At 36.4% G+C, this 13,635-nt stretch overlaps 1 protein-coding gene across 1 annotated transcript in view; it reads left to right on the forward strand.

Annotated features, from left to right (window-relative positions):
* The window catches only part of MTHFD1L (methylenetetrahydrofolate dehydrogenase (NADP+ dependent) 1 like), a 150,054-nt gene that overhangs the window by 42,224 nt on the left and 94,195 nt on the right, over positions 1-13,635 (forward strand). Inside the window, exons 16-18 of the mRNA XM_071740561.1 lie at positions 1,734-1,810; positions 5,270-5,410; positions 13,068-13,136. Of these exons, the coding sequence (XP_071596662.1) occupies positions 1,734-1,810; positions 5,270-5,410; positions 13,068-13,136 (287 nt within the window). The remainder of the gene's footprint in view (positions 1-1,733; positions 1,811-5,269; positions 5,411-13,067; positions 13,137-13,635) is intronic.

The raw sequence follows: 13,635 nt of genomic DNA on the forward strand, positions 1-13,635 counted from the left end.
GAAGGAGTCACAAGGGTAGTTATAGCTTCATGGTAAGGTTGTTCAGGCTACGTGGTTTCACTAGAAAGAACCATGTAAAAAGCAGGCCACTGGCTCTCCAGACTGCTGGGAAGGCACCTTCCTTGTCTCAGCAGTGCCTGGGAAGGCAGGGAAGACATTTAGGTCTGCTTAAGCTTGCCTGTGAGACTGAAATTCCTAAGTGGAGAAGGGCTGGGTTTCTGCTTGAGATATCAGCTTGCCGTATGGCTTCACAGTGGCATATGGTACCACAGCTTGGTACAGGGCTACTGCTTCCATGTACTGGGTTCTGTTCTGCAATTTCTGCCAGTACCATAGTATTTTAGGGCACGACTTTATATAAATAGAAACCAAACTGAGTTAGCCAAATCTGTCTTACACCATCCCTTAAATGGAATTCCTGAGGAAATTAGGGGCATAAGTATCATGTAGTGGGAAGAAGGCATGTATGGTATTTACAACAGTCCCATGAGAAACGCTCAAGAGGGGGAAGTGGCTTGAAATCCTGCTTTTCTCCCAGCTCGCTTGCATCCCTGAAGTGGGGTTGTGTAGGACTGAGATTCCAAGTCCCTCTTGGATGATTATGTCATCCTTTTCCATACTGACTGATTTCTTCATCTCCAAAAGCAGCAGGAAAAGTAAGAGGAGGTGATCTTAGTTATGTCCAATACAGACAACTTATTTGAAGATTCCTTGGTTCTCTGTCTCTAAATGAACAGGACTCAGTTCTGTATCTAGCAGAAGACTGACTTGATTTCCAAGCTACGGGCTGGGCTGTTCAAGTGTACCTCCCACTGTTTCTTTTAAGGTTGGTGCAAATTGAAACATTTTAGAGGGAGCTTAATTTTGCAGTCTGTAGGGATTGCCAAGGAGAGGTCTTCGAGTTCAGTCTCATTTCCTAAGAAACAGCAACATCTTCCTAGTGTTTCTTCTAAGATCCTGATGAATTCTCAGCAGATGAGAAATCTCTTCATTTATTCTTAGTCCTTCCTTTTGGTTCCTACAAAGGCACATTTGAAGTTGAATGTTGTCAGTGCAGAACTGGAGAACTTGGCTTGCAATGATGGTTTATGAAGTTAGCAAGTCCACAGGTTTGGGCACAAGATTGCAGTACCAAAAGTGTTTCCAGTTTAGAAATCCAATTGTCTGAAATCAAAGTTGTGTTGAACAGCAGCAGATGGTTGGTCTTGGCAGTTGAAGAAAAAATTTCACTTGAATGCTGTGAAGCTGAATGTGGAGTTAGTTACTGTGATGTGCAAGAAAGTGACTTGTCTGGAAGAACCCATCTGACAGCATAATCACCCTTTAAAATAGAAACAGACCAAGTTTAACCTACATCATGCATTTTTAAGATCAATTCTTAATAAGTCAATGATGCAGCAAATTATTTGAGGTCTGAAGTGCATTGTATCTACTAAGAGATTTTTCTTATTTGGGTAAAATATTAATTTGTATGTTAGAATATTAAGAATCCTTTAGCTTCAGATATTGTTCAGAGATACTCTATTTGAGGTATTTCAGCCTTTCATCTAATGTTATCAAGTAAAAGAGAGAAACCAAGTCAGTGCTAATGCTAGCATTCAGGAGCATGGTTGTCTGGTTACACCAGTCAAGTGGATGAATCTTCTATGTGTCACAGCAGGTATGTCTTGAAAAACATCCATCTCTCTGAGGCCTTGTTAACATGGTTTGCTTTTGCTGTTTCCTTATTTCAGTGGTGGATACAAATGACAGATTCCTGCGTAAAATAACAGTCGGGCAGGCAAATACAGAGAAAGGATTTGTTCGTCAGGTATGTAAAGGCAGTTAATATATCTCACTCTGGATAGACTTTGTTTTAGAGGCTGAGAGATGTTTTTGCAGTTCTTTCAGAATGCTTCTTTGAAACATAATGGTAACATCTGTTGCTGTTGTACTGTATTCTTATAGAGAATATGATTGCATTTTTCTGAAATTGCAGAAACAGAAACCAATGAATACTGCACAAAGTGTTGAAAGCACTTGAAAAAATTGCATGTTAGGGATTTAACATTGTCATCCTATTATTATTATAAAAGATGCCCTTGTGCCCTCATAAGGTTAATTTGTGTGATTTTTCTTACTTTTTTTAAAGTTCATAAAATAATTTATGTATTAGCTATGTAATTTAAGCGGAATTTAATGTTAAAAAATTACGGGGAGTGGTGAGTCATGGTATTGGGCTTGTTGACAAGGACTGAAAATGAACATTAGCTTTTTATTCAAAGTTTTCATTTTCTTATCATGCATCTCAGCTTTGTGATCTAAATTGTCAGAACTTTGAGCATGTGCCTAACATTCATACGTGGGATTGAAAGGATAGTTCAGAAAATGAGCATGTGTATATTTGCAGTAGTATAAAAACCTAACCTACATTACTGTATGAAAGCTTCTGGAAGTTGATTAAAGAATTTACTGATAAACTGGAAGCCAGACTTTTCCAGCACTGTTTGAACAAGAGTTCTTGGTGTTGTATGGATAAATCCATTTCTGAAACAATGGAGTGTGGAACAGCAATGCCAGGTGGAGCAATCTCATTGTAATGATGTGGAGTTGCTCCTAATTCCTTTGAGATGCTGTAATCTAACACACTAGAACATGAAATTCATGAGGTTCTAAGTGTTTTGAAGTGAAGTGGCTATTTTGATAGAGACAAGACTGTCATTCATTTTGGAAATACTGTCATTAATTTTAGCTTGTAATTTCAGGTATCTTCTAGGCTTTGTGCCTAAATACACAAAAAATAGTGTTAATGTTTTTTCTCAGTTCAGCAGGTAAAACAGTCAAATTGGAGAGAACGTTAGAGAGAAATCATAGAATGGTTGGGGTTGGAAGGGACCTTAGCGATGACCTAGTTCCAACCCCACTGCCATGATCAGGGATGTGTTCCATTAGAAATGCTTGCTTGATTTGGTTTTGAACACACACAGCAGATACTTTTCTGTCTAAAACTTAGAGAAAACTCGCTATTACTTCGTAATTTCTGATAAGGGGCTGAAGTTACAAGATGTTGTACTTAGTACAGGTGCCATCAACACTTGAAATGTTTTCCAGTGTTCAGATTTGTTTTGATGACTCAGTGTGATTATTAGCTTTGAGCCAGGTTCTGCCAGCCTTTTTGTGCAGCATTTTACAATAATTATGCTGCTGAGTCAAATATGGGTTGTTTTATTATGGACTACTTGTTGACATATGGCTGTCAAATGTTGCTTCTCTACTGTTTTGGCTAAAATGACCTTTGATGTATTCAATGTTTATGTGTTGGAAATAATGGCGTATCCACTAACATTTTAACATGGACTTGGTGACTCGAGAAACAGAGAACAGTTAGGAAAACTCATTTCAAAGCTAATCCAGAGAAAACAGGACTTCATAGTTAACAGATGTGTTTTATAAATATTTGGAGTGATGTTCTAGCACTTTTAAAATCAGTGACACCTGTGTAAAATGGCAGAACACAGCAGGCAGAAAAGTCTCCATTTTAATGAACAGGGATGCTGTGGTTTCTAAAGAGTATTATGTGACTGATGCCCTTGATCCTGCAATTGAATCCATGTGGGTGGATCCTTTCATCAATAGAGGACTGTGATTTTACAGCTAAGGCTTCTGTCAGCACTTCATAGGTATATAAAGGTTATTAGAGTTAAAATAGCACCTGCTACCACAGTCTTTCATGCCCGTTTTTTCAATTAAATATTGTGTCACTCTTTGAGAATCTATCTGGGATTGCTTTTCCTGTCCCGTTGAGTTACATAGCAACAATGATACTAATTTATTTTTTGGTCTGGTGATAACCTGATAAAGGTAGGCAATATTCCAGTATACAAGTTGGGCATAGATTTTTCAGGCTTATTTCCTGTCCTACATATGCTGCAATGACATACCAGGGACATTCTTAACTTCGGAAAACATAATAGCATCCGTGTCATCGCAACGCTAATGGTGTTCGTTGTGTACCCAGCTATTCTCTACAAGATTTATATATATACCCACCTATATCTGTGTTGTAAATGCAGCATTTCATTTGAATCCCTATGCTGGAAATCTCAAGAACAGTTTTTTTCTGTTTGTTTGGTTTCTGTGGTGTATATCCCTCTGTGCCCAATGCAGAAGAGTGCTTGGTTATCTTCAGAAGTTTGGACAAATGTGCAGGAATGTATAGGTCAGCCTGAATAGGGTAGCTCTGGATTGTAGCTGTCAAGACAGTACCTGCAAGCCTCTGATGTCAGTCAGTATGGGATACATCTGGTACAGATCTAACACAGAGAAAGTCCTGGAGGCTTTTTTTAACATAGATAGCGATAGGATGTCAATGACCAAGTTTTTGTATAGACTATAATTGCTAGAGATGGAGAGATTACTAAAGAAGCTGAACTCCTTGTTCACTCCTAAGACTGCATTCCAATCACAGAGTACAATAGTGACTTTGCCTTTCTTCTCTGTTCATGTTTGGACAGCATGTGGCCTGCGTTTTATTAATAGTAAAATAGTACAAATACTACTAATGTATACTGCAAGCTCCTAAAGAAAAGTAAAGGCCACAGCTTGTGTTGTCTTGAAGTACTATGCTGTTGCTTTCCTACCGGAGCAATAGAACTGATGCCACATGTTGTTGCTGTTTTGGGTTTTGGTTTTTTGTTGTTTTTTTTTTTTTTGAACATGCATATTTATTCATTTTAAAGAAAAAGAGGCAATTATATATTTTACGTTTTTACATTACCATAGGTCAAGCACAAACCTAACAGCAGACTCTAAAGTTTGAGCTGATTTAGAAAAAGAGTGATCAAATGTAACAAGAATGTTTTTGAAACAAGAATAAAAAACTTTTGGACAGTGTTACAGAAAAAAAAAAACAAAAAAAACCCAACAAAACCACAATGCTGTGCTCATGCCAACAAAGTTTCGAACACATCTGGTGATTTTCTTTTTTGCCGCATAAAAAAATTCTTGGTCCTTCAGAGAGCTTCTGCTAAGGATAATGTGAGCCAAGGGGCTCAGCACTCTACAAGACTGGTTCCCAAGTAAATTAAGTGTAACAGAGAGCATTAATGAGGGAATATAAACAAAGTGTTTGAAGTTACTGTGGTCTGAGTAATCTCAAAAGCCATGAGTTACAATTTAGAACTTGTTTGAACTGCAGTGTGAAATCTGTCTTTCCTGAGCCTATGCTGGACAATTCCCTGAGTATTTGACCTGACTTTTTTTTTTCCTAATTCTCATTTGTGTTTTACAGGCTCAGTTTGATATCGCTGTTGCAAGTGAAATTATGGCCATACTGGCACTTACTACCAGCCTGCAAGATATGAAGGAGAGGCTAGGGAAAATGGTGGTGGCTAATGACAAGAAAGGAGAACCTGTAACAGCAGAGGATTTGGTATGTTCAGTGCTGTAGACCTGTGAATAACCTCTGATGTGTTTGTTTTGCCTATTGAAACATTAGAAAGGCAGGTGTATGCCAAGGGTTTTGCTTTGAACAGCACAGTCAGATATCGAAAAAAGACCATCTTCTGGGCCAAAACTTGCTCACAATAAGAACAAGATGTAGAACACATTTTTCCAACTCTCTGGTAACATCTGGTGCAGGAAGTATCTGGTCTTCATAACCTACTTGGATGGTTTTTTTGCAATTCTTAAGACTACAAGTTTGGTGCTGGAGAAAGTTAGAGCAGAGGCTTCTATTTGAGAGCGCTGGTAACATTTGCTACTGTACTTGGAAAGTGTCCTCAAATGTCACAATGATAGCTACCATATGAATGCTTATACCACTAAATCCGAATGGAAACGTGATATTCTTAATTCATAGGGTGCTGATACTGCTAGGGACAGGGTTACCTCTTCATATTGTTAAGCCTTTTTCTTCCTTACCTTCATTAGTTACTTGCTGTTTCGTCATTCCCTATTTTGGCTTTTGGAAGAAGTCAGTATGTTCTTCCTTTATAGCAAATCCTAGCCCTTACAGCCAGGCTGTCAGTGAGTACACAGTGGTTGGAAGCTCACATATGTTTGTGTATGGCAGGTTCTGCTGTAGCCAGAAGCTACCAGTTAACTTTTGCAATCCAATTGTATGCCCGGAGTAGGGTCCCTGTAGTTGGCAGTAGTTTACTGTAACATTACATTGCTTAAATTCTGGAGCCTCATTGCCAAATTAAGTTCATATATTGCAGACTGACAGCACACCCTAAATTCAATCAGTATAATGCTTTGCTTTTATGCTTTTCTGTCAACTAAATATATCCTTACAGCACCTGTGATACATCTTGGAGCCGTGGTTTCATGCCACCCTGCTCTCATTGACTGCCCATATCACAAAGGCTATGTGTGGCTTTTCCTGTATGTCACTTTTATGTGGCCTACTGCACAAACTTACTTCTTTTTTAGAATGAGCAAAGGAACCAGCATCCTGCCTTGCCAGCAAAGATAGCAAATTCATGAGACAGGAATACCTTCAGATCCTTAATGTATTCCAGTTCAATAAAGAAATGAAAACATAATATCTAGCTTGCCTGAATTAAAGACTGAACTTAAGATAAAGGTACCAAAATTTCTAAATAGAGTCATTAGAATTCAAAGCAAATCAGATACTTCCAATTATGTGGGAGACATGAAGAACTGCATGTATTATGATAGCTGTTGAAGTTTTGCTTTTAATTTTCAGTAGTATAACCTTTTCTTTGCCAAACAGAGGGGGTTGGGGAATGAGATACCTTTTAATACATATGCAAAAACTTTAAATAATTCAGTGTCAGAGTTAAAACTACATTTGAAATATGTAATTTTAATCCTTATGCTACTTTTGTATGAACGTACTTATATGTATTAATATTGCAAAATATTTAGCCTGTCTTTAATCACTTAATGCTAAATAGCTCTAGTGAATAAAAGCAGTTGTTCATCTACAGTTGCTCTGTGGAAATAAAATGTTAGGTCTGAAATTATGAACACCGCACAAAGAACTTTGAAATTTTGCCACTCTGCCTCTTAAATGGAAGTAGTGTTCAGCAAAAGGTCTGTTACTAATTTTTTTTTTTTTTGCCTTTTTTTAAACAAATTTCCTATGCTTGGTGCCTCAATCATTTGACAGTGTCTCTTGTACTGAATGTGTTTCTGTAGTTTTTTTTTTAAAGCAGCATTCTATGTTATAGAGCAAAAGAATGCCCAGAAAAGAAAGTACATCACAGCATCAAGAATATGTATTGTGAGCAACTGCAGCTATGCTGCTGAGTTCTTTTTCTTCTGTGGCTTCTCTTCTTCTTATCAGACAGTCAGGATTTGGATGTGTATCATGATTGTGAAGTGCAGAAACTCCTACCTCCTGTGTTGCAGTGTGTTAGACTCTGAGAATATGAGATTAAGAACTATGGGAAGGATAGAAAGATTATTTCCTGGTTAAGGCAGAAAAGTGACTTTTCAGAGAGTTAAATTCTATCTTTGTGTTCTTCACAAAACTTCCATGTGATGCTGTATCCGTACAGACTGATTCTTACAGTACATGGAGAGTTGCACATTCCTCAATCCGGCTTGATACCCAGGAGCTGAACAGCTGAAATCTATGAAAAGAGTGAAACACCATCAAGAACTTTGACCCAGGAGAAATATTTTATATTGTCTCAGGTTGAGCATCTAAAACTGATGACTACTTTTGCGTTTGATCCTTGTGTGTGTTGGTTTCTCTTTTGAAAACAGGAACAATTGTTCATTTCTGCAGACTTAATATTAGTCAAGAAGTCAGATGCCATGGTGTTGGGATTTAAGCAATGTCAAAAAAAAAAAAAGGAAATTAGTAGTGGATTTTCTTACTAAGTTTTCTTTGATAAAGAAGTACAGTTGTTGTACCCTAAGCTGTAAGCACACCACACATTGCAGATAAAGCTTTATGAGAAGGATTGGGCAAGGGCAAGCATTCATTAATGAATATCTGTGAACTGTAATTTTTATTTTCCTAAGGTCTATACCTTGACCAAATCTTAAGATGTGGTAAGAGGCTGGATGTTAAGCCATTCTCCTCCTGAATTTTCATCCATCTGAGAGTCAGAGAGGAAGTAAAGCTTTATAGTTCAGAAAGGAAAGATATCGAGGCAACTGGACGTAGGGAAAACAACATATGTGCTTTCCAAATACTCTTAATCCAAGAACAGTTCAATCATTTTGGCATTTCATAAGAAGTTTGGTTGTTCTCATAAAGCAAAATCAAATTTAAAAGCTTGAACCTACCACAGTCACTTGGCATGGGACATTATAGCCCATAGAACTGCAATTGCATATATTTTTAACAAGTTTTAAAGGTAGCTTTATCACAGGAAGTACCTTGAAACCTGAATAATGGGTGGTAGTCAGTCCTACCTGTCACTTAAAGAAAACCCTGGGGCTCATGTTTTATATACTGTCCAGATTGAATTTATGCAAGTTTAAATGTTTGACAGTAATCTTTAGTTCAGTGGAATCTATGTGAAACAAAATCACTAAATTCCTCTCTGAAATTTATTTCCAGATGTACACAAAATATACTTCACAACAACACAATCACCCTTAATTTTGACTTTGTATGCAATATATTTATAATAATACAATAGTAAAACCTAAAATACACATTGGCAGATACAAACCAGATGCAGAGGCAGGCTAGGAGTAATAGAAAGAAGATAAATCGAATATTTCATGAAATGAGAAAACTCCTTCCACAAGAATAATGGATTAAATATCTGTCCTCTATAATGGAAAATACAGAAGTCTTTGCCAAAATGTGGTCCCCATTGTGCATTATTTTAAATACCAAATTGCTTTTTGGCTTTTACGGTGTAGTAGAATTTTGATGGACATGTGACACCTCTTTCTGTGAAATGAAATGGTTATGTATGCCCTAGATCAGTATTTCAGCAGATATGAAAAATATTAAATAAATATGTCACTATTTTTTTAAATAAGGCTTCTTCTTAGCTTACTTTCTGTGCCATGCTGCTAGATTTCAATAATTCCAGAAACAAAAAAACCTGCTTAATATTTACTTTTATAAATGATCTGTCAGATTAATATATTTTGTTCTCTGATTCTTCAGAAATATTGTGTACATACTTCACTTTAAACCCAAGTGGTTGCAGTGCTCAGCTTGTGGTTTAAGGTTTCATTTTTTACAGAACTGATATTGCAGAAAAAAGTATTACCATTTTGTTTGAGACTCTAGTTTGAAATGAAGGGATGTTACAGGTACTTCACTTTTTTTCATATCAAGAAAAGGGTTTTTCTCTGCCTTTCAATCTGTGTAACTCTTAATATCACAGTACTTACTCTCAATCATCTTCCCTGTTATATGATGCTGGCTTTCATTTCCACTCTTGCTAGACTTCAGAGGGTGCTCCACTGGAAGTGGCTTTGAAAGCATTTCAGTTTTTCATCTAACTTTGCCTTTCCTGTGTGTAATTTATTTTGTGTGCTGTGACCTTGCTGTTCTGGGTAGCACACCTGCCTCAGTGGCTGGGGGATAGATGGAAAGAGTATTATTTTCCAGAAGGGAACCCAGGAGAGTTGGGTGTCCATATACATTTGATTTGGAGTCCTAATTCTTTCTTCTGACAATGAATTAGAGCAAAGCTAATGATCTTTGGGCTCTCACACTCAATTGGTGTGTATGTCTCTAAGCCTCTAATTCTTTGATAAAATTTTATCCACCTTCTCTGAATTGGAGATCTGATTCCTTAAATAGCTTTGAAAATCAGGTCCAGGACTTTGTGCTGGATTGTGAGAATTCTTTGCTAGCTGCTTGGGGGTCTGGGGATATGAAGGAATGAAAACTTTATTATAACAGTCATATCATATTGATATGAAAGCTTTATTGGCTGTTTAGCCTTTAAGGACTTTTGTTGACACCAAACCTGCTTAAGAACCATGAAAGGCAGATAGACTTCATATGTGCTAATTGGACTCTTTTCTTTTTATTTTTTTTTTTTTTTTTTTTTTGCTTTGCTTTCAACTTCAGGTACAATGAGTTGTGTCCAGAATGCATATCTAATGCAGGTGAATTTTCCCAACAAGTTAAAATGTATAAGAAATATTTTGGCTTTTTGCATCACTGTTTTTATCAAATTGGTGAAGAACTATCAGAAAGCAAAGTTGACAGGGTTTCAGCCATAATATACTATGAGGGGGAGGGACAGAAAAAGTGTCCTGGTTTTATTTTCTATTTTACATATCTGCCAAAACCACCTTTGCAGTCCAAATGGCTTGGGTCAGCAAACGGCTGTTTGAATGCTTACTTTGGATGAGCTAGTGGTGTCATCCAGCATGAAGTAGACAACAGAATTTCCTAATCATGTCTACAGTTGGTGTGACTTAACACTTGTCAGTCATTAGGCAAGTTTCCCAAGATGAGCATTAGGGCTTATCCATGGCTTTCAGGTAGGTAACCCTGCCATTGATCAGCTGGATGATCTGGTTTAAACTTTTGCATTTGGCTTTTTTTTGTCTGAGAGAGCTGAATAGCTCACAGTTGCCTTTTACATGGCAAGATAGTAAACTATCTAAGCGTTCTTGTGCTGAAAATTATTAGCAGCTCCTTCTCTTTCAGTGTAATGATAAATAGCTTATGTGATAGGAAGATGGAAAAACTGAAATACAGAAAGAAAATGTAAAATTAACCAATTTTCCCAGCTATTTCTATTACCTATTGCCTCCAAACTAGTGTGTGTACGCAGTTCTGCTTTTCATAAGACAGACGCCAAACAGCAAGCTGTTACATTTTTGATTTGCTAGAAACTAGTGACAAGCATCATTTTCTTCCACTGGGGGTGGAAAGCAACATCTGTTCTGATCTGAGAAATTCTGTCCTAGCTAGTGGATTTATTGATAATTGATCAATTAGTAGGAAAAAAACAGGTTTACAGATATATTCAGTGAGTATGTTGGAAACTGATTTTTTTTTTTTTAATGAATTCAAATTCTGCACTAGGATCAACAAGAAAAAGAATGAAGTTGTGTTGATAAATTAGTAGAATTAAAAACTGGGGTTTAAGGAAGAAATTGCTAGGATTGAAATTTGTTCCATTTCATTTTGAATTCTTCGAGCTGGGACTGACTTCGCTATTTTATTCTCTAAGTGCTTCAGAATTGGAAGTGAATCAAATCACTTATATAAAGCAAGTAGTTGATTTGATTTAAAGTTCAATGGATTTAAAATTTAATATCCCAGGAAATATGACCACTTTAGAAAAACTTTCACAAATTACTAAAAGCCAAGAAATCAAAGGGAATGGCAGTGGTAGTTATTTTTACATGGTCCCAAAAAGAAAATTCATACATAAATAAGGTATTGTAGTTGCATTGTATTCTGGCAGCTTAGAACTTTGTGGTATACTAGTTAAATGAACCTTTATTAAACAGTGTTGAGATTTCTCCTGCATTTTAAAGTTCTTAATCTAAAATAAGTGGTTTATAATCTTACCAACTAAAACAATCTACAGCTAAAAAGGAGTCCGTGGGAGTGAAAATCAATGATAACTTCATTTGTGTTTTTAACATGTTTTTCCTTGCATTTGGGCCATCAGCTTTGAATTGAAATGAGAGGAGTAGGATATATGTACAAAATAGCACCAGGCTGCTTCTATAGGAGTGGTGGACCCTCAGCCATTCGGATAGAGAGCTGGCAGGCTTGTGTATTCTTGCATTTTCAAATAATCATAGAATGTCAGCTTGGAAGGGATCTCAAGGATCATCTGGTCCAACCCTTCTAATATTATTGTTTATATGATCTTACCTTCTAAAATTAAGATATAAAGTAACAGAAATCTATTTTTGCTAGTTCACAGAGGAGAAACTATATTATTTTACTGTCAGTTTTTCATATTATGTCTTTCTGGATCTATTTGGGTTTGTAGATAGTGGCAGTTTACAAAGTGCGAAGAGTGAAGGAATATTTTTTCCTGCTCTCTCTCTTTCCTTCACTCTCCCTCAAGGAAATATTTGCTTGGTTTTATTATTTTTTTAAATTTTATTCTTATTTGTTTTAATGTTTGTTTTTAATACAATAATGTATTAAATTCATTTTTTGTGTACTCTACTGCTTTTTTTTCTATCCATGATGTAGTTCTCTCAAAACAAAACACATACTCTCATCAAAATCAAAGTAATTTAGGAATAAACTTGAATATATTCTTGTGGTTTCCAGATAGTACTCTGCATATAGTCTGATAGTGGTGTTGCCCTTGTTTGGGCCAGCGTTAAACCGTGACAGATTTGCACAGTCTGTAGCCATTTTCTTCTAAAATGGGTGTTGAATTTTAAGTATACATGAATGTAATTTCTTTTTTTATTTTAAATTTAGTCAGTTTTAAATTTATACTGAATATCTCATAAAATATTTAGGGAGGGGTAAGACTTTTTACAACAAAAATGTAGCAGTTCACTCAGCTTCTTTTGTCCTCTCATCACAGCAGAAAGGCTCCTCTAACTTTTAACCTTGTGATGTATTCATTATCTCTCCTAGTCATCTCTGTACCTGATTTTATTTTGTGTCTATTACATATATATTTGTACAAGTCTTGAAATACACCCTTTCTCGTTGTTGCTAGCTATTGATTCATGCTATTGATTCTGTCATGAAAGAAATACATCTGTCTTTTCTTTAGGCAGGTTTAGCAAGTTATTGCCTTCTTGCTTTCTCAGGTCTCAGTAGCCTTTGCTTCCACTTCATCTTTTGCTCCCGTGACCATCCTCATGCTGAGCACTTAATAACTGTTTCTGGTCTCTCCACAGAATAGGAAGAATGTTTACTTACTGCCTTTTAAGTCTATTCGGAGTGAAATTGTTTCTCTTTCTGGCATACTCTGTAAATAACAGTATATTAAAAATCCTGAATTACCATCTAAATAAGTACTTCATGCAGTGCTGTTACACTGCTTATCCGGGTTGTGAACACAGTTCCTTTTTCTTCTGTTAAGTGAAAAGTTTTTTTGCTTTTTTTTCACTGTAAGCTTAAATGTAAATCCAAAATGTTGCACATTAGAGCTGACTTCCTTAAAATGTTGATTCTTTTGTTTTCTTAGGGAGTGACAGGTGCTTTGGCAGTTTTGATGAAAGATGCAATTAAGCCTACACTAATGCAGACATTAGAGGTGAGTATGGCTTAAGATGCCTGCCCTTCTCTGACTTGAAAATTCCATATTGTGTTTGTTGTGCTTCTCTCCAGTGGCTATGCTTAACTTTCAAAGTTCAGGCCTTTCTTCCAGCAGCTCAAAGAACACAGAATTTGTACAAACTAACTTTCTAACTGAGCAGTGTAGTATTGCCTTTTCAATAGTAATCTGATTAGCGAAAGTAATGGGAAGGCAGAGGGGAAAAAATGGGGACATAATAAAGCTGTTTTGAAAACAAAAGCATTTGGAGCAAAAGTAATGTCTATTATGAAAGTTTGACCATCAAAATTACATAACTGGAACATTTCATAGCAATTTGTGGTATGATAAAAAGTTGGAGAATATAGAAAGATACCAGTGCACTCCCCAGCTTGTAAAAATGTCTCATTTTCACAGCATTTCTAAGTGATATCTACCTTTTTGATTTTGTGCTTAGATGGGGACAGTTTCCTACTCTCAGGGAATATTAGAAAACTAG

Source organism: Heliangelus exortis, chromosome 3, assembly GCF_036169615.1.
Source record: "Heliangelus exortis chromosome 3, bHelExo1.hap1, whole genome shotgun sequence".
NCBI classification, from domain to species: Eukaryota; Metazoa; Chordata; class Aves; order Apodiformes; family Trochilidae; genus Heliangelus; species Heliangelus exortis.